The 27,813-nt window shown below is 38.5% G+C and overlaps 1 protein-coding gene and 1 non-coding gene across 7 annotated transcripts in view; one reads left to right on the top strand and one right to left on the bottom strand.

Annotated features, from left to right (window-relative positions):
* FMN1 (formin 1) overlaps window positions 1-27,813 on the top strand; it is a 419,120-nt gene that overhangs the window by 294,332 nt on the left and 96,975 nt on the right. For all 6 annotated transcript variants that reach the window (XM_032261251.1, XM_032261252.1, XM_032261250.1 and 3 more), the window contains one exon: window positions 10,037-10,157. In XM_032261251.1, coding sequence (XP_032117142.1) covers window positions 10,037-10,157 — 121 coding nt within the window. The remainder of the gene's footprint in view (window positions 1-10,036; window positions 10,158-27,813) is intronic.
* On the bottom strand, window positions 3,096-3,200 carry LOC116538829. Its single transcript, XR_004263798.1, has one exon. It is a non-coding gene; the product is annotated as a small nucleolar RNA U13 (small nucleolar RNA).

Raw genomic sequence — 27,813 nt, 5'->3', positions numbered from 1 at the left:
ACCTGTGAACAGGCTGAAGATGTGGAATTTGAAAAATCCATCTTTTCTGCTTAGAGGGCATTTGCAATTAGAAATAAGCATTTCTGTGTGAATCCACCTGAGCAGAATTTTCTGTTTTATTCTTTCTTGTTAAATTAAGAAAAAGGAGTTCTAATTTTGAGAAGAAAGAGGTATTGTTGTAAGATGTTGAGAAATATAGCTATCAATATGAATAATAAAAGTCTCAAAGTAAATGTTGTCAGGACTTCTGCCTATGTGTCCCTGTGAGCAGAATTGTTCCTAGGCATCAGGGGAAGAATAGTAACCATCCCAGGGCCTTGTTTTCAGTAGACCTGCAATTTCATCCAGAAAACAAGTGAGGCACTGATGAACTTCTTAATACTTTCTTCTACTCTCCTGGTGGGCTTATTTAACTATTCTCAGTCTAGCTAGCTAGGTCATCATTTCCTTCCTCCTCAAACTTCTCCCCGATTTCTATTAAGAATATCATAGTTTTTGATAGTTTTGGGTCATTCAGGCATGAAACCTTGTCCTCCCCTGGCTCTTCTCTGTCCTTCCACTGAGTTGTTTCTTATGTCTTCCCTGTTTTGCTTTGTTTTCCTGCTGACACCAGCTTACCCAGGTTTTAAGATGGCTCATCTGGAGAATTTCAGTTGCTTTCCAGCTCAGCTCTTTATCTCTAGGTTCTATACCTCTAAGCCACCCCACACCCTCTTGACACAGCTCTGATCATATTGCTTTTCTACTTAAAACAGAAGTGGCTCCCCGTTTTCAAGTGAATTAGGACTCTACCAATTTAATTCCAATCTTTTACAACCTCACTTTTATTACTTTCCCGCAACACATACTCTGTGATCCAACTCAAGACCTGATGTTTTCCAAACACACCCTGTGCTTTTTTTTACTTCTGATGTTCTCCCTAACTGAAAGTATCTTTGTCTCTAGCCTTTTTATAAAACTTCACTTTTTCTCATTATTCTTCACTAGAAATAATAAATTTGAAGATCTTTTGGGAAAAATCTCCCAATAACATTACCAATATATGTGTTACAGACTTAACTAGAAAAGTACAGACCTTTGTGAATAAATTTACATACTTGTACTGAAAGTCATAAGAATTTAAAAACAAAGTTAAAAAAAAAAAAAAACAAAACAAAAAAACCCTACTTTTAAAAATGGGTAATGGGCTTGAATGGACATTTCTCCAAATAAGACAAACAAATAGCCAATAGGTACCAACATCACTAATCCAGGGAAATGCAAATCAAAACTACTGTAAGAGATCCTCTCATGCCTATTAGGATGGCTGTTAATAAAAACCAAAACCAAAACCCTCCCACACAGAAAATTGCAAGTGTTGACAAGGATGTAGAAAAATTGGAACCTGTTAGCACTATTGGTGGGAATATAAAATGGTGGAGCCGCTATGGAAAACAGTAGGGAGTTTCCTCAAAAAATTAAAAATAGAACTATATGATCAAATAATCTCACTTCTGGGTATTTATCCAAAAGAATTGAAACCAGGATCTCAAAGAGACATTTTTCCTCTCATATTCATTGAAACATTGTTCACAATAGCTGAGATTTAGAAACACTCTAAATGTCTGTCAATAGATGAACAGGTAAAGAAAAGGCGTATATGTACTGAGCCATAAAGAAGAAATACTGTCATATGCTGCAACATGGATCAGCCTTGAAGATATAATGCTAAGTGAAAATAAACCAGTCGTAGAAGGGCAAGTACTGCATGATTCCACTTATATAAGTATCTAAAGTAGTCAAACTGAAGGAACAGAAAGAAGAATGAGTGATGGAGGAATGCGGAAATGGAGAATTGAGGATATGGAGTTTCAGTCATGTAAGATGGAAAAGTTCTAGAGATCTGTACAACAATGTGCTTATAGCTAACAATACTATACTGTACACTTAAAAATTTAGGAGAGTAGATATCATGTTATGTGGGGTTTTTTTATTTTTTATTTTTTTTTTACCACAATAAGGAGTGGCATCATGCGCTCTGTTGGAAGAATCAGTCAGAATTCTAATCAATCTTGGAAATTGACAAAATAATTTTAAATATTATATGTAAAAAATTAGACAAAATTTGACCAGGATTTAAACATGAAGAGAGAATCATTCATTTATATATGCTAATGTATTATAGAGCTGTAATAATTATGTGTGGAATGATAGAATAACATCAAAAAACTTAAGAACGTAGAAAGGAAATCTCAGAAATGGATGTAAATAAATATGTGTTAAGTATGTAATAATGGAAAAATTTCAAGTAATTGGGAAGAGGAAGAAGTTGAATTATCTCCTAGACCTTGTACCAGAGACCAGAGCAAATCTTTAAAGAACAAAAGAGTTAAATGTAGAAATAAATGAAAATAAAATCATAAAAGACATGACAAAAGTATAGGTAAATAGTTTTCTGATTTTGAAGTAGCAAAGTTCTTTCAAACTGTTCAGACTAGGCAGAAACCATAAAAGATTAGAATGATAACTTTCAATGCATAAAACTAAAAAACTTTAATTCCTAATTAAAATTAAACACATTAGTATCTCAAAAATGACTTAAAACCAAATTCAAAAAAACATACTGGGAAAATGTTTACAACACAATAGACCATGAACTCTTGAGAATTAACAAGAAAAAAAGAACGTTCTTCCTTATTTTTAAAAAATGGCAAAATATATCACAGGCAATTTATAAAAGGCATATAGAAGACATAAATTGTCAACTAGATATGTAGAATTAATACTGTAAATTGATCAAACCTTTCTCAGGACTGTCATGTATGGTAAATCAGGTTATTCTCTGTTTAAGGTCTCTAGGTGAAATGGGACTCATAACTAGCCTGCCCTTGACTCACCAAATTATATATGTTATAAGGGGCACACTTTAAAATTAAATTCACATAAAGATGCCATGTGCTTGTCAAGCTGTTTGTCCATAAAGCTGTTCCTATCTACAGGGGATGCATTTTCCTAACCTATACATGCTTTAAGGGAAAGCAAGGTGGTTGTTTTTTCTCTTTTTGTTTCCCTTTTTACCCCAATTTTTTCATTTTCTCCTTTTTCTTTTTTCTTCCTGTCAGACAGGTAATGTGCCCACATCATAACAAGGTTCAATGGTGGCACATTTTACACATGCACATGAACACCCAATCCATCATGCTCATGAACTGCAAAAGGATCAAAAGCAAGGTTTTTGACCTTTCTATATCTGAAGCCCTAGAAATATGTGTAAGCTTTTAATAAATTTCTACCCTAAGAAAATAACTACATATTTAATTACTGTTTACTTATAATAGTTTATAATAGCAAAATATTAGAAAAATTTTGGAAGGTGTCCAATTATAGAGACCAAGGTCAAATTATTATACTAGAGTCACACACTGGAATAATATAATGCCATCGAGAGTGCATAGGAGAGAATATAGTAGTACTACAAAATATTTTAGATTTGCTTTTAATTTACAAACTTGTGTTTCAAAATAACATGTAATACCAAATATGTAATAGATAAATATAAGTACACACAAACATACAGAAAAACCTGAAAAAAATAAAATTTTTCTTTCTGGATGTTAGGATTGTAAGTTTTTTTACTGTCTTCTGTCTTTCCAGTACTAAACATAATGAACATGTATCATTTGTAAAAGTGAAAAAAGATGTAGTCAAAAATAACTTAGTCTAATCTTACATGGCCCTTCTATGAGGTCATTGCTAACATCCTGATCTTTGGAGGAAGGCTTTAAAGCCCTCAGCTTTGAAGCCTGGAAGTATTTTATTTGAATCTCTCTCAAAATACGTCTTATTCTGCCTTGTATGTATTATGTGGAATTACCTTGGCATTGTTTCTTAAGGTTCAGAATGCATCGTTGTCTGTCTCACTCTCTATTTATTTATTTATTTTTTAAATTGACATAGAATCTTGCTCTATTGCCAGGCTGGAGTGCAGTGGTGCAATCTTGGTTCACTGCAACCTCCGCCGCCTGGTTTCAAGTGATTCTCTTGCCTCAGGCTCCTGAATAGCTAGGACTACAGGCATGCACCACTATGCCTGGCTAATTTTTTTTTTTTAATTTTTTTTTATTTTTATTTTATTTTATTTTTTTTGAGATGGAGTTTGGCTCTTGTTGCCCAGGCTGGAGTGTAATGTCGCGATCTCGGCTCACCGCAACCTCCGCCTCCTGGGTTCAGGCAATTCTCCTGCCTCAGCCTCCTGAGTAGCTGGGATTACAGGCATGCGCCACCATGCCCAGCTGATTTTTTGTATTTTTAGTAGAGACGGGGTTTTACCATGTTGACAAGGATGGTCTTGAACTCCTGTCCTCAAGTGATCCACCTCGGCCTCCCAAAGTGCTGGTATTACAGGCATGAGCCACCACTCCTGGCCATTGTCTCTTTTTATTGTCTACAATACAGATGTCTGATAAAACTTGCTGAACTGGATGTAATGTTAATATTCACAAATGTGTACTAAGTGGCATCTGCAAAGAACTAGATATGAGGAGATGAGAGCTGTTTTCTGGTAGAGTGGGGAAGGTGTGTTTAGTTTCAGGAAATTAAGGAGCAGTAGCAGGCACATATGCACATACCCTAGGTTTTGACAGCAGGTACTAATGTGGCAGAAGAATTAACCTGAAGGATCTTTGACAGTGACATTTCTAACCCTAGGTTGGCATGGGCAGATTTATTGATAGTGTCTCCCTCAACCAAGTCAAATGCATTGTGTGGGAAGACTGAAATTTGCTTGTGGAATATAGTTGTGGTTGAAGAGAGCTGAACCCAGTGGAATCAACTTCACAGAGGAAAATTTTACTATGAGAACAGTTTCAAACGGGATGGCCCAGTCTAAGAAAAATAAGCCCACATTAGTGTGGTGCTCTTCTAGCTTTTACTGTGCAAAATGTATTTCACTCAACAAGAGTGTAGAATTATGTGATTTATGAAACTAGCCCTTTCTTCTAAGAGCCTAAGTGATGATTTTTGTGGTTAGTGATGATGAGCAATTAGCTGAAGAAAGGTGACTCCTGCTCCCTGCTTCCTTCTCATGCCTGGTTTTTGGTCCAAGTCTTGGTCTGTGAAATTTAAAGAAACTCATGTAGAGTCATGCCTTTTGAACTCTAATTGGGCAGCTTTCACAAGAGCTGCTACCAGCCTGATATGCTCAGCAGCAATTTCATCTTTTTCTGGCATAGACACACACACACACACACACAATCAAAACCAGGACTGAATCTGATACAGTTTTAGAAAATCAAAAGAGATACTATGCCTGATTTCTCCCAGTATAGATTAGAATGGAGCTTTGTGGTAAGGATCTTAGAGGTTCTTCCATCTTGGCCCTCAGTCAAGGGTACTGCTTCCTTTTTAAAGTAGTAAAATAAGTATATGAAGATGGGAAAAATAAAAGGACATTGTGTTCTGATAAAAGGAGGACAAGTACTGTATCCTAGCATCCCTAATGATGCTAACGGCCTTAAAGAGGAAGGGTCAAGAGAATTCCTGAAACCACAAGAAAACATAGTGATAAATTAGATGTCTCCTGCTAAAGATACATACATCTCAGAACCGTGTCTTATAGGCCCTCTGTAGTAGTGCCCACGAACCAAAAATAAAGCTTATTGATATGCCAGATGTTGTTTACCGAGAACAAAACACAGTTTCTGCCTCTGAGGTGTTTATAGTTTAGTAGGGAAGATGTACAAGATAACATGGCAATTAAAAATTAATGGTGATACATAACCTAGAAAACCTAGAAGAGATGGATAAATTCCTGGAAAAATACAACCCTCCTAGCTTAAATCAGAAAGAATTACATACCCTGAACGGACCAATAACAAGCAGCAAGAATGAAATGGTAATTTTACAAATTACCAACAACAAAAAAACTTCAGGACTGGATGGATTCACAGAATTCTGCCAGACATTCAAAGAAGAATTGATACCAATCCTTTTGACACTATCCAGAAAATAGAGAAAGAGGGAACCCTCCCTAATTCATTTCACAAAGCCAGCATCACCCTAATACCAAAACCAGGAAAGGACATAACCAAAAAAGAAAACTGCAGATCCATATCCTTGATGAGATGCTAAAGTCCTTAACAAAATACCAGCTAACTGAATCCAACAACATATTAAAAAGATAATCCACAATGATCAAGTGGGTTTCATACCAGGGCAGGGATGGTTTAACATATGCAAGTCAATAAATGTGATATACCACATAAACAGAATTTAAAACAAAAATCACATGATCATCTTAGTAGATGCAGAAAAAGCATTCAACAAAATCCAGCATCCTTTATGATTAAAATTCTCAACAAAATCTACATAAAAGGGACATATCTCAATGTAATAAAAGCCATCTATGACAAACCCCAGCCAACATAATATTGAATGGGGAAAAGTTTAAAGCTTTGTCCCTCTGAGAACTGGAACAAGACAAGGATGCCCACTCTCACCACTCCTCTTCAACATAGTACTGGAATTCCTAACCAGAGCAGTCGGACAAGAGAAAGAAATAAAGGGCATCCAAATTGGTAAAGAGAAAGTCATACTGTCACTGTTTGCTGATGATAGGATTGTCTACCTTGAAAACCCTAAAGATTCCTCCTGAAAGCTCCTAGAATTAGTAAAATAACTCAGCAAAGTTTCTAGATACAAGATTAATATACACAAATCAGTAGCTCTTCTATACACAAACAGCGACCAAGTGAAGAATCAAATCAAGAATCCAACCCCTTTTACAATAGCTGCAAAAGATAAAATAAAATACTTAGGAATATACCTAACCAAGGAGTCAAAAGACCTCCACAAGGAAAACTGAAAAACACTGCTGAAAGAAATCATAGACAACACAAACAAATGGAAACACATCCCATGCTCAAGGATGGGTAGCATCAATATTGTGAAAATGACCATACTGCCAAAAGCAATCTACAAATTCAATGCAATCCCCATCAAAAGAAAAAAATAATTCTAAAATTCATATGGAACCAAGAAAGTGCCCACACAGCCAGAACAAGACTAAGCAAAAAGAAGAAATCTGGAGGCATCACACTACCTGATTTCAAACCATACTATAAGGCCATAGTCACCAAAACAGTGTGGTACTGGTATAAAAATAGGCACATAGACCAATGGAACAGAATAGAGAACACAGAAATAAACCCAAATACTTACAGCCAACTGATCTTCAACAAAGCAAACAAAAACATAAACTGGGAAAAGGACACCCTTCTCAACAAGTGGTGCTAGAATAATTGGCTAGCCATGTGTAGGAGAATGAAACTGGATTCTCATCTCTCGTTTTACACAAAAATCAACTCAAGATGGATTAAGGACTTAAATCTAAGACTTGAAACTATGAAAATTCTAGAAGATAACATTGGAAAAACTCTTCTAGATGTTGTTTTAGGCAAGGATTTCATGACCAAGAACCCAAAAGCAAATGCAATAAAAACAAAGATAAGTAGTTGGGACTTAAAGAGGTTTTGAATGACAAAAGGAACAGTCAGCAGAATAAACAGATAATACACAGAGTGAAAGAAAAATCTGTACAATCTATGCATCTGACAAAGGACTGATATTCAGAATCTACAATGAACTCAATAAGAAAAAAAACAGTCCCATCTAAAACTGGCTAAGGACATAAATAGACAATCCTCAAAAGATATACAAATGGCCAACAAACATATGAAAAAATGTTCATCACCAATGATCAGGGAAATACAAATCAAAACCACAATGCGATACCACCTTATCCTGCAAGAATGGTCATAATCAAAAAACAGATGTTGGCATGGATGCAGTCATCAAGGAACACTTCTACACTGCTAGTGGGAATGTGAACTAGTACAGCCACTGTGGAAACCAGTGTAGAGATTCTTTAAAGAACTGAAAGTAGAACTACCATTTGATCCAGCAATCCTACTACCGGATATTTACCCAGAAGAAAGTAAGTCATTATATGAAAAAAAGACTTGCATAGCAGCACAATTTATGATTGCAAAATCATGGAACCAACCCAAATATCCATCAGTCAAAGAGTAGGTAAAGAAACTATGGTGTGTGTGTGTGTGTGTGTGTGTGTGTGTGTGTGTGTGTGTGTAAGTAGTATATATATACATACATGATGGAATATACACACACACACTATGGAATACTACTCAGCCATAAAAATGAATGAATTAACAGCATTTGCAGCTACCTGGATGAGATCGGAGACTATTATTCTCAGTGAAATAGCTCAGTAAAGGAAAACCAAACATCATATGTTCTCACTGATATGTGGGAGCTAAGCTATGAGGATGCAAAGGCACAGGAATGGTACAATGGACTGTGGGAACTTGGGGGGAAGAGTGGGAGGGGGATGAGGGATAAAATACTACAAATAGGGTGTAGTGTATACTGCTCGGGTGATGGGTGCACCAAAATCTCACAAATCACCACTAAAGAACTTACTCATGTAACCAAATACTACCTGAACCTCAATAACTTATGGAAAAAAATTATTGGTGATAAATGCTATGATAATGTAAATGTCATAGGCCCTTGGAGAACAGGGGAGAAACATCCACATGCTGGGAATTAGGGGGAAATCTTTAAGGAAGGATGTTTGTTTTAAGATTTGAAGGATCAGTCTGAACAAGGAAGTTTAAGGAAGCACTAGGGAAGGGTTGGAAAGGGACTGTTTTATAGACAAAGGCCTAGAAGCAAGATATTGTGGTCTATTATTTCATGAAGGTTTAGAGGGAGTTGGAGATAGGAGGAAGGTAGAAATGAGGCTAGAGATGTAGACAGGTAGACAGAGGCCAGATCATAAAGTGCCTTGTAAAGCTGTTGTAGCGTTTGGAATTAGTCCTAATGGCAGTAGGGAAGATGGAATGTGAAGGAAAACTGGCAAAGTAGCCTGTGCAGAGAGAGGAATAACTGAAGACTAACACATGCAAGATACAAAGCTTATGTTAAACAACTCAGGGACAAAGCGAGCTAGGCTGGAAAAGGTATTTCAGGTTCACCTTATGTTTCAATGTGCCTGAAGATTTTGTCCTTCAAGACGTTTCTCAGCTGAGAATCCTCCATTAGGCACAGCAGTGGAGCTTGTCAAAACTATACCCCACCCTGCACTGACTCTCCTAAGATAAGCCAAACAACATTTGGAAAAGTTTTTCAAATATATGAAGAATTTTGGGGAGGCCAAGGCAGGAGGATCACCTGAGCCCAGGAGTTTGAGACCAGCCTAGGCAACATGGCAAGACCCCGTCTATGCAAAAAATTAAAGATTAGCTGGGTATGATGGCATACATCTGTGGTTCCAGCTAGTAGAGAGGCTGAGGTGGAAGGATCACTTGGGCCTGGGAGGTCAAGGCTGCAGTAAGCCATGATTGTGTCAGTGCACTTAAGCCTGGGTGACAAAGCAAGACCCTAGCTCAAAACAAAACAAAAAGTGTACATATGTATATGTGTGTAGACATCCATATACAAAGAATTTGAACATGCATACATACAGAAGAGCTTTAAGCCATAGAGAAAGGTGGGGAAGGGTGATGGGAGGATGATTGTATCTTCCATTGCAGTGCCTTCTTATTCAGCACCTTCTGATTCACACCCATTGGTATACCCCAAAGAGGACTTGTCTAATTGTTAGCATGTGTAAATCAAGCAGGGACTTTAAATTTAAGTACTTTGATGTGTTCCCCTGTTCCATTTTTCATGGAAGTAGAGTGTCCAAAATCAGGACAGACCTGACAATTTTCTCTTTGATTCATGAGGCAAAATAGAACCCGGCCTATGCCAAAGCTATAGCCAATCTCATTGCCAATAAGTCCAAAAAGATGTGAAAGACAAGAAAGACAAAGTCACTAGTCCAAATTTAAGAATAGCAGGGGAGCATTGCTATGATTCTTATTCAGACATCAAATATAAAAAAGCTTTTTTTTCCTTCACTGATGTTTTGGAATTTCAACTGAAAGTGACAATTGGGAAGTATAATGTACTTTTTGTTTACCATACCTCTCAGGAAGCTGGAACAGAAAAGAGTGTTTTTCCTCTGCCTGAACCACAGGATTTCTTTCTGGCCTCCCAAGTCAAGTTTGAAGACCTCATAAAAGATTTGAGAAAACTGAAGAGGCAACTAGAAGGTAATAGGAACTGTTCTGTTATTATGATAATAGCCAAGATTTCTTTTTAAAAATGTTTTAAGAGGATTGTTTAGGTCTGGGTCATGGAGTGGGATTGGTGCAGAGTTCAGTGATGGTACACTGCAGCTTTCATGAAACTGTCCATCTCTATGTAGTGTGTAGAGGCACTGTATTTTCAAATTCTTCTCTTTCATTAGTGTTGATCATTTGTTTCTTACATCCGTATCTTGTTATATCTACATTTTCTTACATTTAGTAGTTATAACGTTAGTAATAGTAGTAACTTTTACTGGATGCTTACTGTTGTCTCACATAATCCTAATAAGCTGGAGCTACACTAAACCCATTTTACAGATGAGAAAAATGAGGCTTAGAGAAGTTATGTTCATACGGCCAGTAAGAGATAGATTTACTGAGCTCTAATCAAGTCTATCCAATTAGGACTCACATATTTCCTTAGTTTACTCTGGTGCTTTAAATATATATATATCACACACATGTGTGCATGCACACACACACGTACATTCCTGTATATTTGGTTTATATGTGAGTCTAATAATGATGGTAAGGTCCACAGTAAACATTCCATTTTAGTCTAGTTTACACATTTAATTATTCAAAAGAAAATGCTGAAAGCCCCTTTTTGGCTTTTTTAAAAGGTGAAAATGTATCTCGCTTGGGCAGGAATTTTCCTTTGGCATTTCTAGAGTCTTGTGTTTTCACTGTGGAGACATCTCCTTGTCCAAGAATATAAATACTTGGCTTGGAACTTATATAACTCCAATTGAAGAGCTCTACGGAGGATTTAGGGAATGTGTTAATGTGGAAATGGAGCCCAGAGTGCCAGAAGCAGAGCTTGAGGAAATGAAGGGCTTCAACCAGGAATATTTTAACACCAAGGCATAAAGTAAACATTTTAAAAATGTTTATTGTGAAAGAGTACTCAGAAACCTAAGTCTGAGGCCGAGAACAGCTTGGAAATGGAAGTAAAGTGGGAAAGATCTGCTCCTGGTGGCAAAGAGAGTCATTTATTTTTACTTTGGGCATAAAACTTACATGGAAAGGATAATGGTTACAAGTGAATATTTTTATCTTGTATATTATTTTTAAAGGAACATGTGGGGGTTTTTTTCTTCCATTGATGTGGTTGAATGAATTCAGCCAAATGGATGCTTCCTTTAGAAATGCCATATGTGAACCTGTGGTCATTATTTTCTCTCTCCTGAAGAATTGGCAGTTGTATCCTTGTTGAAGTTGAGAAACTTGATGAATATTGTAATAAAGCATAGTAAGCTATCACATAGCATTTTTGTCTGCCCCTCTCTAGTGGTAGAATTAGGGCCCAAGCCAGCCCTCAATGTGGCAGCAAGAGTTAGCAATGGCGGAGGGAGACCTGAGCCTGTTTGCTCCATGGCCGTTCCTGAATGCCCATTTCTTTTTGTCTCTTGGCCCCTTGTGAAACCCATGGCCTGACCTCTCATATAGTCTTTGAGCCAAAACCTGATCCCTGTTTGATCTTTTCCCTTCTCCTTCCAGGGGCTGCCTCATTTTGACGTCCCTGTATATTTGATGATAAATATCAAGAGGATAAGAGGAGTGAATTGGGAGGACAGTAGAGAGGCAAGGGTTCCCCCACAGCGCCTCACTTTTGGTACACCTTATTTTATCTAGGGAGGCTCTGAATTGTCATTCCGGATCTCTCAGTACTCAACTGAATCTTTCCTCAGCCGATTTTAAGAAAATACAAGAGTTTTTGAAGCTGGTAGAGCTGCCTTAGGAAAGAAAACTGAACATTGCCTCAGTTACTTTTCTTCTTTGTACCGGGCTTCACCAAAAGACGTGAAGTACCACAGAGGCAAATGAGGAAATGACTCCCCCCACCACAGACACATGGAATATTTAAACAAAAATGCCCTGCTAATCTTTAGAGATGCCAGTGTTTTCAACACATGAAAGGTACCCAGTAAATATTTAAAGAAAATACAGACCGTGGTTTCTCTAATGAATTTCTTTTTCTTCTAAATACCATCTGGCAAGATGGCCAGAATCGTGGCGGTCCGTTTCATCTTACATTTCCATTCAGGTTTCACCTCCTTTTCCATAAGGCCTTGGTGTGAGCTGAGATTGAATGTTTAATTGAAGAGGACATAATTTTCACACATACAGCAAAGATTTGATGAGGCTTTGAGGTTTATTGTAGCCATTAAAGTGTCGTAGCTGCTGGCAAAATCCCAGAAAATGTCTAAAACTAAACCAGATGTGATTAGCAAATTTCAAGAAATATCAGGCACTATTTCTCCGGGCAGGCAGAGCCCTTTAGAAAAAAATATATATATATGTATATTAACACACCTTAACCTAATGTCAATTAACCTATGGTTATTGGTGATGCTAATGTCACTGATTTAAGTAGAGGTTGTCAATAAGCATTTTTCAGAGAGGCAAGAACTTTGAATAGCATTTTTATGCAGGTAAACATAGCACGGAATTGATAATAGTATCAACAACAATTTATTGTGTAATTATTATCTATCAAGTGCTTTATATCACCTCTTTTAATTCTACAGTGACCTTGTGAGGCAGATATTATTTTTGACTTCTCACAAGATAAGAAAGTTGAAGTTTGTGGCACTCAAGTAATTTGCCAGTGTTTCACAGGTGATGATCTAGCCAAGTTTTGAAACTAGATATGACCCTAAGGCATGTGTTCCATACATATCCCACCTCTGAGCCAGAAGTCTCCATATCTGATTGGAGATCAGACAAAGTTTGGCATTCAAAATGTGAAGCCTCGTGAAGAAAAAAATTAGAGTTCCTGAACACATATGCACAAGCATGCACATGTGTGCACACACTCCTAAAACCACATACGTAGACTGTCAGATCAGATAGAGTCACAGGAAAGAACTTGCTTTGGGTTGGAATTAGAAGGGGGAAGAAGTACTGATTAGATGGATTTTCAAATAGGCATAGAAATCGGCATATTACATAGGAGTAAGATCAGGCTTTGGGTTCAGACATGTATGTTTACTGGTTAAGCGAAAGCAGCAGCTTGTCAAGTAGCATAATCGTAGAAAGTATTCGCTTTCTCATCTGTAAAATGGGATAGCTATAGGACCTGCATCGTAGGAAATAATGTCTGCACAGTTTCTTAGTGAGGGCAGTTTCAATAAAGCTGATTAGGGGCATGTACCTTTTACTGGAAAGTGCATAGCCTATATAATCAGCCTGTTGATAGTGCATAGCTATATAATCAGCCTATTGCTGAGAGGCCAGCTGGCTGTGTTTGTGGAGTATCTAATTCACAGAGCACTTGTGCTTGCTTCTCTACATTGTAAAGACAGAACCAAGTTATTGGTGCTTGGGAACATGTTCCATACTTTGTTGATTGTTCTACATCTCTTAACAAGACAGTAATTTTTGTTTCCCTGATACTGTGAAGTTGTAAGAAATAATTGGGGAAACACAACAGCAATAGTTACTTTCAGTTTCCCTCTTTGTCCTTGCTTGCGGGCTGGAACCCTTAGGATATCCTTACCCACCCATATGTGGTAGGCAGAATAATGCCCCCCAAAGATGTCCAAACCCTAATCCCTAGAATCTGTGAATATGTTGCCTTACATGGCAAAAAGGGACATTGCCGATGTTGACATCGGGAGATTATCCTGGACCATCCAAGTGGGCCTAATCTAATCACATGAATCTTTTACAGTGAATCTTTAAACACTGAGGACTTTCCCTGGCTGTGATCAGAGGGAGATATAACTACATAAGAATGATCAGAGAGATGTATTGTCACTGGCTTTGAAGATGGAGGAAGTGGGCCATGAGCCAGGGAATGTGGGAAGCCTCTAGAAGGGGAAAAGCCAAAGAACAGATTCTCCCTAGAGCCTCTAGAAGGGAGTACAGCCCTGTCAACACCTTGAGTTTAGCCTGTGAGACCCATGCCAGACTTCTAACATATAGAACTACAGTGTGATGTATTTGTGTTGTTTTAAGCCTCTTAAGTTTGTGCTAATTTGTTATCATAGCAATCAGAAACTAATACACCAAGGAGTAAATTCATCTTTCTGATTGCACCAGTTAATAACAGAGACAGACAGCATACTAGTTTGATGTGGCTAGCTGAACTAATAGCAGAGGACTAAAGGGCCACCACTAGGCAACCTGTAAGGTTTTGTTTCTCTTCCATGTGTGGAAGTTACACATATTGGGCTCCTGATTTAGTTGAGAATGTAAGGGAATATTCCAGGACTTGTCAAGTCACTTAACAGGGCAAACTATGCTTCCTGTGCTCAGGACCAGCCCTGACCTTGCAAAACAAATGACCTCTGCCACCTGGTATCATCAAGTGGCTTTCCTTCCATGACAGTATAAGTACTTCCTTTTTAAAAAAATTTTTTTATTCTACTTTAGGTTCTGGGGTACATGTGCAGATCATGCAGAATTGTTGCATAGGTACATACATGGCAATGCATGGCAATATGGTTAGCTGCCTCCATCCCCGTCACCTACATCTGGCATTTCTCCCCATGTCATCCCTCCCCGACCTCCCCACCCACTGCCTCGCTGTCCCTCCCTTGGCCCCTGCCAACAGATCCCAGTGTGATGTCCATGTGTTCTCATTGTTCAACACCCACCTATGAGTGAGAACATGCAGTGTTTGATTTTCTGTTCTTGTGTCAGTTTGCTGAGAATAATGGTTTCCAGATTCATCCATGTCCCTACAAATACACTAACTCATCATTTTTCATGGCTGCATAGTATTCCATGGTGTATATGTGCCACGCTTTCCTTATCCAGTCTATCATCAATGAGCATTTGGGTTGGTTCCAGGTCCTTGCTATTGTAAACAGCGCCACTATGAACATACATGTGCATGTGTCTTTATAATAGAATGATTTATAATCCTTTGGGTATATATCCAGTAATGGGATTGCTGGATCAAGTGGAATTTCTATTTCTAGATCCTTGAGGAAGTACCACACTGTCTTCTACAATGGTTGAACTAGTTTACACTCCCACCAACAATGTAAAAGTGTTCCTATTTCTCCACATCGTCTCCAGCATCTGTTGTTTCCAGATTTTTAATGATCACCATTCTAACTTGTGTGAGATGGTATCTCAATGTGGTTTTGATTTGCATTTCTCTAATAATCAGTGATGATGAGCATTTTTTCATATGTTTGTTGGCCTCATGTATGTCTTCTTTTGTAAAGTGTCTCCTTTTGAAAAGTGTCTGTTCATATCCTTCTCTAACTTTTGAATGGGTTGGTTTGTTCTTTTCTTGTAAATCTGTTTTAGTTCTTTGTAGATTTTGGATATTAGCCCTTTGTCCAACAGGTAGATTGTAAAAAATTTTTCCCATTCTGTTGGTTGCTGGTTCACTCTAATGATTGTTTATTTTGCTGTACAGAAGCTCTGGAGTTTAATTAGGTCCCATTTGTCTATTTTGGCCTTTGTTGCCAGTGCTTTTGGTGTTTTAGTCATGAAGTCCTTGCCTATGCCTGTGTCCTGAATGGTTTTGCCTAGGTTTTCTTCTAGGGTTTTTATGGTGTTAGGTCTTATGTTTAAGTCTTTAATCCATCTGGAGTTAATTTTAGTGTAAGGTGTCAAGAAGGGGTCCAGTTTCTACTTTCTGCACAGTGCTAGCCCGTCTTTCCAACACCATTTATTAAACAGGGAATCATTTCCCCATTGCTTGTTTTTGTCAGGATTGTCAAAAATCAGATAGTTGTAGATGTGTGGCGTTGCCTCCAAGGCCCCTGTTCTGTTCCGTTGGTCCATATCTCTGTCTTGGTACCAGTACTATGCTGTTTTGATTACTGTAGCTTTGTAGTATAGTTTGAAATCAGGTCGTGTGATGCCCCTGGCTTTGTTCTTTTTGCTTAGGATTATCTTGGCTATGCAGGTTCTCTTTTGGTTCCATGTGAACTTTAAGGTGGTTTTTCCAGTTCTGTGAAGGTCATTGGTAGCTTGATGGGGATAGCATTGAATCTATAGATTACTTTAAGACAAAAATTAGATTTTGTCATAAGAGTGAATATTTTCTTTAATTACTAATTAAAATATCACCCATAAACAATGGTATGGCTCTGCTAAGTGGGGAAAGTCACTTTGGAAACCTTTTGGAGGACTTTGGTGGAAACATCATCGATTGAACACTCAGCTAGGACTTAACACTCATGTACAATTTCAGTTTCTTTTGAAAATTTCTTGAATGATAATACAATTCCTTTAAAGCTTCAGCTTAAAAGCATAGAGAGAACCACAAAATTTTTGAAACTCAAAAACAGATGGATACATGATAAATGAATTATCTCAACAAGAAAACTGAATTCTAATCCAGGAGTGATAGGAGGTAAGAAGCAATCCAAGTTTTACTATAAGGCTTATTATAGATAGCATAGTTTGTGCATATTTATACAAATAAATATGCAAAAAGCCATACATATTTATACATCAATTAGTTAATATAGTCATTTAAGAAAATTTAAAATGTTAGATGAGTTCCTAATTTTAAAAGGCCTAAAAATGTTCTAATGTTCTAACAGTAGTATAAATCTGTTTTACCCCCCATATTTGATTAATATACAAAATATACAAAAACAAAACTTGCACAATGAACTGAAGCATTGTGAATGGCAGTTAAGTTTCAACGGCAGAGGCTGGTGTGTTGAAAATAGTGCTGACTCCTAATTTAGGAAACGTCAGGCTTAAAGTTAATCGTACCACTTACCAACCATGAGATATTTGACTAATATGGGAAAGTAAAACAGATTTACACTATTACTAGAACATTTCAGAATACTTAGGACAAAGAAAAAGCTTACCCACTTCTACGAGTAGGTAGTATGTGGGGATAGGTGACACAGGGTAAGTCAGAAAACCGAATGACTTCAGAATTTTTAGTAGCATTACTAAAAGCTACAAATGCATCAAGATTCTGAAGAAAAATTATTCCCAGTCCAGAACATTATATCCACCAAACTATTAGTCAAATATGAGGAGAGAGTAAAACATTTTGAGACATGCAATTTTTCAAAAAACTTATCTCCCATACAGTTATCTGTAGGATGCTACTAGAGAAAATACTTTGCATTAAAGAGCAAGAGGAGTCCCAGGAAATAAAGATTCCAATGGAGAAGGAAGGTGAATAAAGCCTCCAGATAGAGAAAAAGCCAAAGATGACAGCCAAACATTGAAAGAAAACATTCCAGTTTTGATTAGGTCAAAAGAATCATGGAGAAGATTCTTAAGGAATATGCAATTAATGCATCTAACATATCTGAATGTTTGGACAAAAGATTTATACAACTAGTAAGAAGTGTGAGGTTCATTTAACAGTAAGCTCATAGAAAAACCAAATCAGAAAAAAAAAAATTTGAGATCAAGTGAGAGAGAGAAAGAGGAATGTGCTGGAAATGTGGAATAATCAGAGTTTACATATGTCAGCTGAGACTGTGAGTTGTTTTTTTGCAAAATCATAATAACGTCAACACTAAATCCTAGTCTAACCAAGTCGTGGTACGATGTGCTGTATTGGGATGATGGAAGTTAAGAGGTGGGAATAGAAGAACATCATTTACAGTTGATAAAGAGAAACATTTTAAAAATACCGGTAGAAGCTTGTTAGAGACATACTGCTAAGCACCAAATAATCAGGTAAAACTGGTAAAAGAGGAAGCCTCTGAGGAGAAATTATTGAGGAAATTGGTGGGGTGGAGATAGGGGACTGCTGTGCTTAGAGTGCACAGAATGCATTGATTTTTTCTGTGCATGTATCACTTTGACAAATGTATAAAAACAAAAAACCCCACAATGAAACAAAGCATTTGTGAATTTGTTAGGTTTCAATGGCAGAAGCTGGTGTATTGAAAATAGTACTGAACTGAGATTTAGGAGATTTAAGTTTAGAGTTAATTCTGCCACTTACCACGTGATAAACCATGCACTTTTGACACATCACTTAACCTCTGTGAATCGCAACTGAAAAAAGATGGAGATGATCATACTTCTGGACTCTGCCCAACACACAAAAAGGGATATTGAAAGGGACAGATGAAGTGCTGCCTGAGGAGGTACCTCAGAAGGTGTGAGAAGAACCTAAATACCCTCAGAAGCCTTGCAGTCTGCACTTTACTCAGTGGACACTGGTGTGTTCTAGAAGGGAAAGCAGGGTATTGATCATTAGGACAACTCTGGCTAACGTATCACCTTTTGGGAAGCTCCAGAAGACATGACTTGAATGATTATTGATCACCCCTAATTTATTAGCTCTTTCCTCCTTCACAGCCCATTTGTCCAAGCAGTAGTTTACTAAGTCTGAGCACTGGTAGGAGACTGGTTATGTTAGCCAGAGTCCTGACTGTGTTGCCATGGTGTTAAAAATATTTAGTTTTGCAAGCAAAGTTTTAGAAATAATAAAAAAGAAAAAGCTTTGATATGATTTATTTTTGTAAAATGATTTCAACAAAACAGACCTAAGGAACTGGGATAAGTATTTCAGAAAAGCAGTGGGTGTAAAATGTTGATCAGCATGGTGACTTTTGATGCAAAGCATTCAATTAAGTGAGCATGGAGACTAAAGGTCACACATTTCCCAAATGAAATGCCTTCAAAGACAAGTTGTACAGAAAGGAGAGAGGAAACTGAAACTTGATTCATCCATTTAATTAATGGAAGAAGTTTGTGTTTTCCTTTGAAGCTGTGATTGTGACATTTCTAGGTGGGAAGGATGAGTTATGTTGTCCTGGTTTCCGCCTCTCAGTTTGCACCCTTTGTTTCTACCCTGTATTTATAAAAACGCATGATTAATAGAATGTGTTTAGTTGAGATTTTTCCCTGACAAGAACCATAAAATATTTAAATAAAAGCTACAATTCATGGAAAAGTCTGGGTAGAAGTCCTGAATTCAAATTCTTGCTTCACAAGCTGTGTAACCCTTGGCAAATCATTTCATCCCTGACATCTCAGTGGCTCACGCCTGTAATCCCAGCACTTTGGGAGGCCGAGGCGGGCGGATCACGAGGTCAGAAGTTTGAGACTAGCCTGGCCAGTATGGTGAAACCCCATCTCTACTAAAAATACAAAAATTAACTGGGCATGGTGGTGGGCATCTGATCCCAGCTACTTGGGAGGCTGAAGCAGGAGAATTGCTTGAACTCAGGAGGCGGAGGTTGCAGTGAGCCAAGATCACACCACTGCACTCCAGCCTGGGTAACACAGCGAGACTCTGTCTCAAAAAAAAAAAAAAAAAAAAAAAAAGTAAGTGTAATACTACCTCCTCCCCTGATTATTTGAGAGGATTTACTGGGATCCTACAAAGGAAACTCCTTTTCATAGCATACGCCAAATGTGTCATACTTTTCCTTGATTCCTTTTGTGCCCTTTTATCTGACAACTAGTCCTCTTGCCTACCTTCAAAAAGTGTCTGGAATCGATTCATTGCTCTCCATCTCCACACCTACCTCATTTCTAATCCAAACTACCACCTTCTCACCTGGCCCATACCAATAGATGCCTAACAGGTTTCCCTGCTTTCCAGTCTTCCCCTTCCTTTAATCCAGTCTCCACCTGCCGCATGGGTCATAGCACTCTGTTACTTCATATTCATTCCTCTTGGAATCACATCCAACCTCAGAGTCATGCCCTACAAACTGTGCGTGATTTAACCACTTCTGCCTTTCCATTCCCCTCTCATACCACCCACCCCTCGAGCCCACTATACTTCAGCCACAGAGGTCTTCTTTGTGTTCCAACACGACATGCTTGTTTCTGCTCTAGGATCATTGCAGTAATGGTTCCCTCTACTAGAAAGCCCTTCTGCCATATTGTCCCATGCCCTGAGCCTTCCTTGCCCACCCAGTCTTCAGGAGGCACTTTGAATAGGCACTATTACAGCCTTCTTTTTTTCATATTACTTTCACATTGTATTCATATTTCATATTATTTTCTATTTGCAAATTTTCTCCCTTCCTCCACTAGCTTCTTGAAGGCAGATGTATGACCTTTTTATGTTTATATTTACCATCCTGTTCAGCACCTGCCACAAATATGCTGTCAATTAATATTTGCTAAATGGGTAGATGAATGAATGAGCAAGTGAACAATGAAAGAAATGAGTAGTGAACTTCAGATAATTGCTGACTCTGCTATTAGAGAGAAATTAGATCACTTCCTTATGGCCAAAGATGTCAAACAAGCATCTGTGAGTAAAATCTTTTAGAGAGACTGATTTTAAAGTTGTCTGAAGAGAAAACTGATGGCCTTGAGCAGCAGTGAGTTCCTTACCCACTGCTTGCTGAAAGATTGTATTATGTGAGTAGGTAGAGTAGTTACCATCAGACTGGTAGTTTGCTAGACGATTTTGAGGATAGATTCCACTCCTGAGTTTCTGAGATTATCATTCTTACTATGCTATTTGAGTTCATTCTACAATTCTCCTTATCGAGGAAGGGCTACTGTACTGGATTCCTCCCTAGACTGACTGACTTAATTAGAACAACTAAAAGTCGTAGGAATTCTGGCCATTTATAAGATTTCTTTTAAGTCAACTGTAAAATTATATCAGGCTTGCATCTCAGGTGCTCTCTTTGTAAATGACTCTGAAAGAGCTCTTGAATTCATGCCTCAAAAATTCTTGTGTTGATACCATCTTTTTTTTTTTTTTTTTTTTTTGAGACAGAGTTTCACTCTTGTTGCCCAGGCTGGAGTACAGTGGTGCGATCTAGACTCACTTGTAACCTCTGCCTCCCACGTTCAAGTGATTGTGTTGCCTCAGCCTCCTGAGTAGCTAGGATTACAGGCACCCACCACCATGCCCGGGTAATTTTTTGTATTTTTAGTAGAGGTGGGGTTTCATCATGTTGACCAGGGTTGTCTCAAATTCCTGACCTCAAGGGATCCACCCGCCTTGGCCTCCCAAAGCTCTGGGTTTACAGGTGAGAGCCACCCTGCCCAGCTGATACCATCTATCTTTATAGAGCCAAGCACTTGTCCAGTGTGGTAGGTTAATGGAAAAAAAATAGCCAGAATCAAGAATCATGGACTTGTATCCCTTAACATTCTAATTTACAACAAATTAATACTGTATCCTTTGTCTGCCTTTTGAGGCAGGGATGAGGCCTTTTCTTGGATTATGAATCTGTTGAATGCAGTCCTATAGGTCTTCCCTACATACTCCACATCCGTAGCAGATCATCTGTAATATCCCTACTGTATTTTTTAAGTAAAGACTGTAAATATCACCACAGAATCTTTCTAGGTATTTAGAATTATTCTCAATCTTTTAAAACTGTCTTTCCCACACTTTCTAAACAATGAAGTTTCATTTTTGTCTTGGAATAATTTTTAAATTACAGAAAGGTTGCAGAGAATAGAAAGTTCTCATCTAGCCCTTGTCAGTTTCCCCATTGCTGGCATCTCACCTTGCTGTGATATATTTGCTAAAACTAAGAAACTGGCAATGGTACATTTATAGTGACTGAATGCTAGTTTTTACATCGATTTCACTGGTTTTTTCCATTTCTGTCCCCTTTCTGTTTCAGAATCAAACCCTGACCACCACATTGCATTTAGTTGCCATGTCTCCTCAGTTTCCACTGGCCTTCTATACCTATATTTAACAGCAATATTTTAGCTTCTTTCATTTAAACTTATAGAAATAGTACCTTTTGGCAGTCATATGTAGTTTACCATCAAGTCATTAGATAATTTCAGTAAAAAGAACAGTCATAAACAGGTTTAGAAATAACACAACTGCTTTTGATTAGGATTCTACTCTATAGTGGGAAGACTAAATCAAGTAGGAGGAATGGAAAGTAACATTAATTTAGCAAGTTCATTAAGAAAGTGTCTTTGATATTTCCTGTTTGATTTTTTTAAGGTACTCTTATACTAGTCATAGTTTACCTGCCTATGGTGCTTCACCTCCCAAGTGAGTAGGGCAGGCATATGCAGCTTGGAAAACAGAGTCTGTAAGATAGGAAGCGGCATGGCCAGGATCACCCAACCAGGCACAGAACTTGGGTCCTTGACTTGCCAAGCCAGTGCCCAAGCTACTGTACCATAAATTTGTATTGGATCAAAACATTTTCTTCACAGAAATAGATTTGTGGGTCGTTTTGGGAATATCAAAATATTTTTTCTGCCCAAGTAAGTTGTATATCTTGGACTTGGTGGAAGATTCACAATCCACAAATGGATTCTTCTCATGTCAGCCAACCAAATGAGTGAAGTTAGAGGGAGACCTCCTTAGCCTCTGCAAAGGGGACTGGAGTTTTTGCCAGTATCCTTATCTCTCCCAGATTCTTTCCCAGATAGCTTAGCCTCCATGTGGCTCCTAGGTGAATAGGGGCCAAGAACTATAACTCTAACTTTTAATACACCTGGAAAGATGACAGACCTATCAGGGAATGGACAGCCCTCATTCAGGTCTCTGCCATGCTACTTAATAACCCAGCCTCCTGATAGACCATTTCCCCATTTAAAATGACAGGATCCCAGTGGTAGCACTTGGTCAATTTTTTTTAGCTTCTTTTTACTTAGTTCCTTACAGTTTACAAAGGGTTCTCGTAAGTGTCTCAGTTTTTTCTAGAACTTCTCTGTAGATGGTGAAAGTAGGAGGCAGCACAGTGTAAGGGAAGGGGGTCTGTTACCCCTGGATTCAGATCCCGACTAGACCACTTCCTATCTGTGTGACTTTACTAATTCTCACTGAAAAGCAGGGGTGATAGCAGGAAAACTTTCATAGGGTTCTCATAAGGAGTAAAATGAGATAACATACATAAAGCAGGCTGAGGTCTAAGACACCCTTGGCCATTTAAGGGTCATTTGCTTTTGATTATACAGTTTGAGAATTTGATATTGTTTTCAAGGGATTACTGGGTGTAGAGATAAATGGACAGTATGTCCAAGTCAGCATGGAGGACCAGGACCCACTGCATCAGAAACTTTTCCTGTCATGGTACACGGAAGGAGGAAACGCCCAAGGAACATCTGTAATGGTTAATGTGCTAACACTGCTAATTTGGTTGTGTTTTTAAACCTTTTCTGGACCATTTTGATGGTCTTTAAAAAGTCATCAAATCTCCTGGTATCAAAGAAAAAAAAATTTGCAGAAAATGAGACAGATCTTAGTTGACCTTTTCAGACAGTTAATTTGTTCAGCAAATATTTATTCTTAGCACTGAGTTCACTGCTAATTTTAAATAAACTCACCGAAATATCAAGTCATTTATAAACACATTTTAAGGGTAAGTTTTATCCCCATTTTCTAGGGGAGAGATTTATTCCTGCTTGTGATTTCTCTTCTGCTCAGGAACAGGAATCTGACCGTACCTGAGAATAGTGATAACACTTGTCAGTCTGATAGAGGGTGTACAGAGGAAAGGTATACAGATTTTCCTCCAGCTGTTCTGAAGATTCATAAAACATCTGCAAAGCCCTTCCTCACTGTGATTCTGAAGAGCATCAACAAATATTTACTACCTCAGTTTCAAGGCATTATATGCCTTGGAATTACAAATATCTCATTTTTTTTTTTCCAATCCATGACATACCTTTTCCTAACTCCCTGACATCCCAAAATTAAGTGTTTAAGCTGGGCTTGAGCTTTTAAAGTGATGTGTACATTTAAGGTATGATTTCTCTTCTTTAAAGCTAATATAGGCTGGGTGTGGTGGCTCCCACCTGTAATCCCAGCACTTTGGGAGGCTGAGGCAGGCAGATCACAAGGTCAAGAGTTGAAGACCAGCCTGGCCAACATAGTGAAACCCCACCTCTACTAACAATACAAAAAATTAGCCGGCAATGGTGGCAGGTACCTGTAATCCTGGCTACTTGGGAGGCTGAGGCAGGAGAATCGCTTGAACCAAAGAGCAGAGGTTGCAGTGAGCCGAGATGGCACCATTGCACTATAGCCTGGACGACAGTGCAAGACTGTCTCCAAAAAAAAAAAAAAAAAAAAACTAATATAAAATTATGATTCATGACCCATGGCATATTCAACAATTAAATGGAATAAAAAGGCAGCTAATCTAGGAATCATTAAATGATGGAGTAGTTTGCTCAGTCATATTACAAGTACCTGACTCATTCCAAAGACAGAGACAAGTTCCTGGGGCTCCCCAGGCCAGCAGGAGACAGCTTGGAGGGGCCTCCCTTGACTTCAAGTTTTGTCACCTAGTCTTATTAACATCAGGCCTCAGGATGTTCAAGAGCTTAATAGGCATTTCAGAATCTATGACACCTAGCCTATCTCAGTGGATACTATTTGTCATTTCAGCCATCTTGTTCTTCTCAATGTCAGCCCTGCCCAGAATTCCCCTTCTCCTCTAGCAGTCCCCATCCTGCCTAAGATGCTTAAACACACTCACATTGCGTATAACGTAATAGCCTCTTGTTAAAGGCTTCAGCAGCTCATCTTTTCTAGCCTGACAGGCCCTGGGATGCAGACTGCCAGGGGATGCTGGACCAGAAACTCTCCCTGCACCATAACTCAAGAGAGAGGTAAAATCAATGACAGGTTTACAGGAGAGCACAGTTTTAAATAGCTGAGATCAGTGTCTGGAGGCTTCCCGTTAATACCGCTAACAGCGTCCAGCAAGTGAGTCTATTGGCCAGTTTGTTACCCACTCTAGATTATTTCTGATCTTCAACTTTATTTTCAAACACATCCTAAGAAATCCCTACTCCCCCAAAATTGACAATGCAGCCTTCTTTATATGAAACCTTGTTTACAGGCCACAATTCTCCCGACAGATTTATAAGTGTCTGTGGAGTTTTAAAAGACGATTGCTTAACAGGCATTAAGTGAGACACATAGGACTGTGTAAATATTTTAGCTGGAATAGGGGATTTTTCAAAAATGTCTGAGCCAAATATTGCATTAAATCTGAAGACAGTGGCAAACTGATTAGCAGTGGCTGCCAGCTCCATGCTTTGCCGGCGGTTGCTCGAGCCAAGACTAGATACCAGAATTCATCCACCAAATTAGGTTATGTGTTTTAAAAATAACTTTCCATCCTTTTTTCCTCCCCTCTCTTCTCCTTCTGCCTTTCCATCATTTCTCCTTTATTTCCTCATGGTTCATTTAGATGTAAACACTTTCCAGAGTAGAAAATTACAGTTAATGTGACTAACCAGCGAGGGCTGAAATGGGAACATGGGCCCAGAGGTCAGAGAAACCGTGGAAGGCTTGCAGCTGTCCTGGTGGAGCAATGTGGGAACAGGTTGCTTTTTGCTAATAGGCTTGTGTATCTTAATCACTGGCCTCTTGTTGCCAGCCGTTGTGCTGCTGGAAGGGGAACAGTCCTAAGACCAGCATTGCTGTAATACCTCTTCCTCTTACTGATTTCCTTGATTCATAAAGACGCTCAGGCCTGTGGCCTTCAAGGTTTATATATGTGAGAGAATCCTCACTTAATTCTAGTAAAAATTGCCACAAAATGTGCATTTTGACTCCAGAGGATATATTTACTATTTAAGCATTCCTATGGAAGTACTATTTTCCTGATTAGAGCAGTGGATAAAATGTGTGGCTATAGTTTTGGGGGGAGTGAGGCATTTTACGTTAACAGCTTTACTCTGCCTTTGCTGATTTTTACCAGTGCCTTGCGCTGATACCTGTGTGCTTCTTGTAGTATTTAACGGGGGTGCCCCAAAATATAGGCTCTATAAGTTCTTCACAGATGGCTCAAATTGTAATCCTGTGTCCAAATAATTACTTGATATTGTTGATTGGAAAGTCTGAGCATTTAAAACTATGTGTGCTTATAATTACATAAATGTATATTACAAAAATCTGAGTGTTTTATGTGAGTTTGCTGTATACTTTCCCCAAGTTCAGACAGCTTTGCTAGTGCTGATAGTAGCATAATTTACATTTCAATTAAACACATTAGGGCCTTTCCAAAATAAAAAGTAACTTTCATTCACAGGCCTCAAGCCTAGTTTTATGCTGAGATTAATCCCCGATTTTTGTATCAGCTCTCATATCACCAGTTATGGTCTGTGTTTGAGGAAATTACTTCAGTGGATGGATGGTCCTCTTGCTGTTTTCCATTCCAGAGTTTTGCACTTCACATGCAATGACCATAGCCCCTATATGACAGTGGCGGTCACCATTCTAGCTTACATGGAGCCAGCCACCTCTGCAAAGTGGTACAGAAAAACAGTTTCATTTCCAAAATCTCTCCCTTTCATCTCTTCCATTGTAGTGCAACCCGTTTCATACCAAAAACAGTTTGACCACTATATATTGAAAATTTGAAAAAGGTTTTTCCTTTTTACCTATAATTTCATTTCTTGTATCTCTCCTAAAGAAATGACCCTCAAACTAGAATAAGTTTGTATGGACACAGATGTGACTCAAGCCTGACTAGGATTTTACTGTCCAACTACAGGAGAATTAAGTGAGCTATGGCATACCTATTTGATGAAATTTTATATGGCTGTTAAACATGCTTATGGGTTTTGTGAAATAACAGGAGACTGTGTACATAATATGTTAATAGAAACAAAGTACAAAAAAAAATCTGTATCAAATATAAGGCAACCCCCATAAAATTATGGAGGGGCAAAGAGTGTGATACAGAGGCCCAGACCCTGAAAGAGAAAGTGCCTGATGGTGACTGTGTTCTTATCATGGTAACACGACTGATTTGCTTTTTCTGCTGTTTTAAAACTGTTTTTGCAAATGTCTTTGTGTATATATGTTACCTTCCTAATACTTTTCAGAAGATAGTCACTGCTCTCCTCCCAAAGAGGAGTTCCCTTCCCCTTCAGAGGCCCAGTACCTTCATGGTTGGGCTGCCTGCCTAAGGACCCCCCACTACACAGTCTACCTCAATGTAAGAGCCTTGCAGTATGCGCCTTTTTCTTCCACTTTAACACAACTTTCCTACCTATTGTTTTTGAAATCCCCTACCTCCTAAACCAAACTTAGAAATAAATTTCTACAGGCGGGGTGGTGGCTCCTGCCTGTAATCTCAGCACTTTGGGAGGCCGAGGCAGGCGGATCACGAGGTCAAGAGACCAAGACTGTCCTGGCCAACATGGTGAACCCCAGCTCTACTAAAAATACAAAAATTAGCTGGGCATAGTGGTACACTCCTGTAATCCCAGGTACTTGGGAGGCTGAGGCAGGAGAATTGCTTGATCTCCGGAGGTGGAGGTTGCAGTGAGCTGAGATGGTGCCACTGCACTCTAGCCTGGGTGACAGAGTGAGACTCTGTCTCACCAAAAAAAAAAAAAAAAAGAGGCAAGAAATTTCAAGTGTTAAATTATTCTTGACAATGTTTTCTTTTTCAACAAATACATAGGCATTTCTAACAAAACTTCTGGAGTTACCATCTTCAGTTCAAGGGAAGGCTTCTAATGGTGGCAATTTTTGTGGGGACCAGTGAAAGGGATGTTTTTGAATAAATGGTTGGATCGCTTAACACCCTATAAGTCAAATCAATACTCAATCCATCTATGTTTAGGCCTCGTCATGGGTAGGTGATTAATGAATATTTTTCATGCTAATGTCTCGCAAACCAAGGCTGCATCCGTAACCACGTAATCATCACAGTGGAAATTCTGACTCAGCTGTGACGTTGAGTAGGAGGGACCTTTGAATAGTGCTTTAGACAATTCCGTGCAAAGGCTGTAG

Source organism: Sapajus apella, unplaced genomic scaffold, assembly GCF_009761245.1.
Source record: "Sapajus apella isolate SASKATOON/1434 unplaced genomic scaffold, GSC_monkey_1.0 scaffold122, whole genome shotgun sequence".
NCBI classification, from domain to species: Eukaryota; Metazoa; Chordata; class Mammalia; order Primates; family Cebidae; genus Sapajus; species Sapajus apella.
The sequence above is the reverse complement of the archived record's forward strand: the minus strand, read 5'-3'. Positions and strand labels throughout refer to the sequence as shown.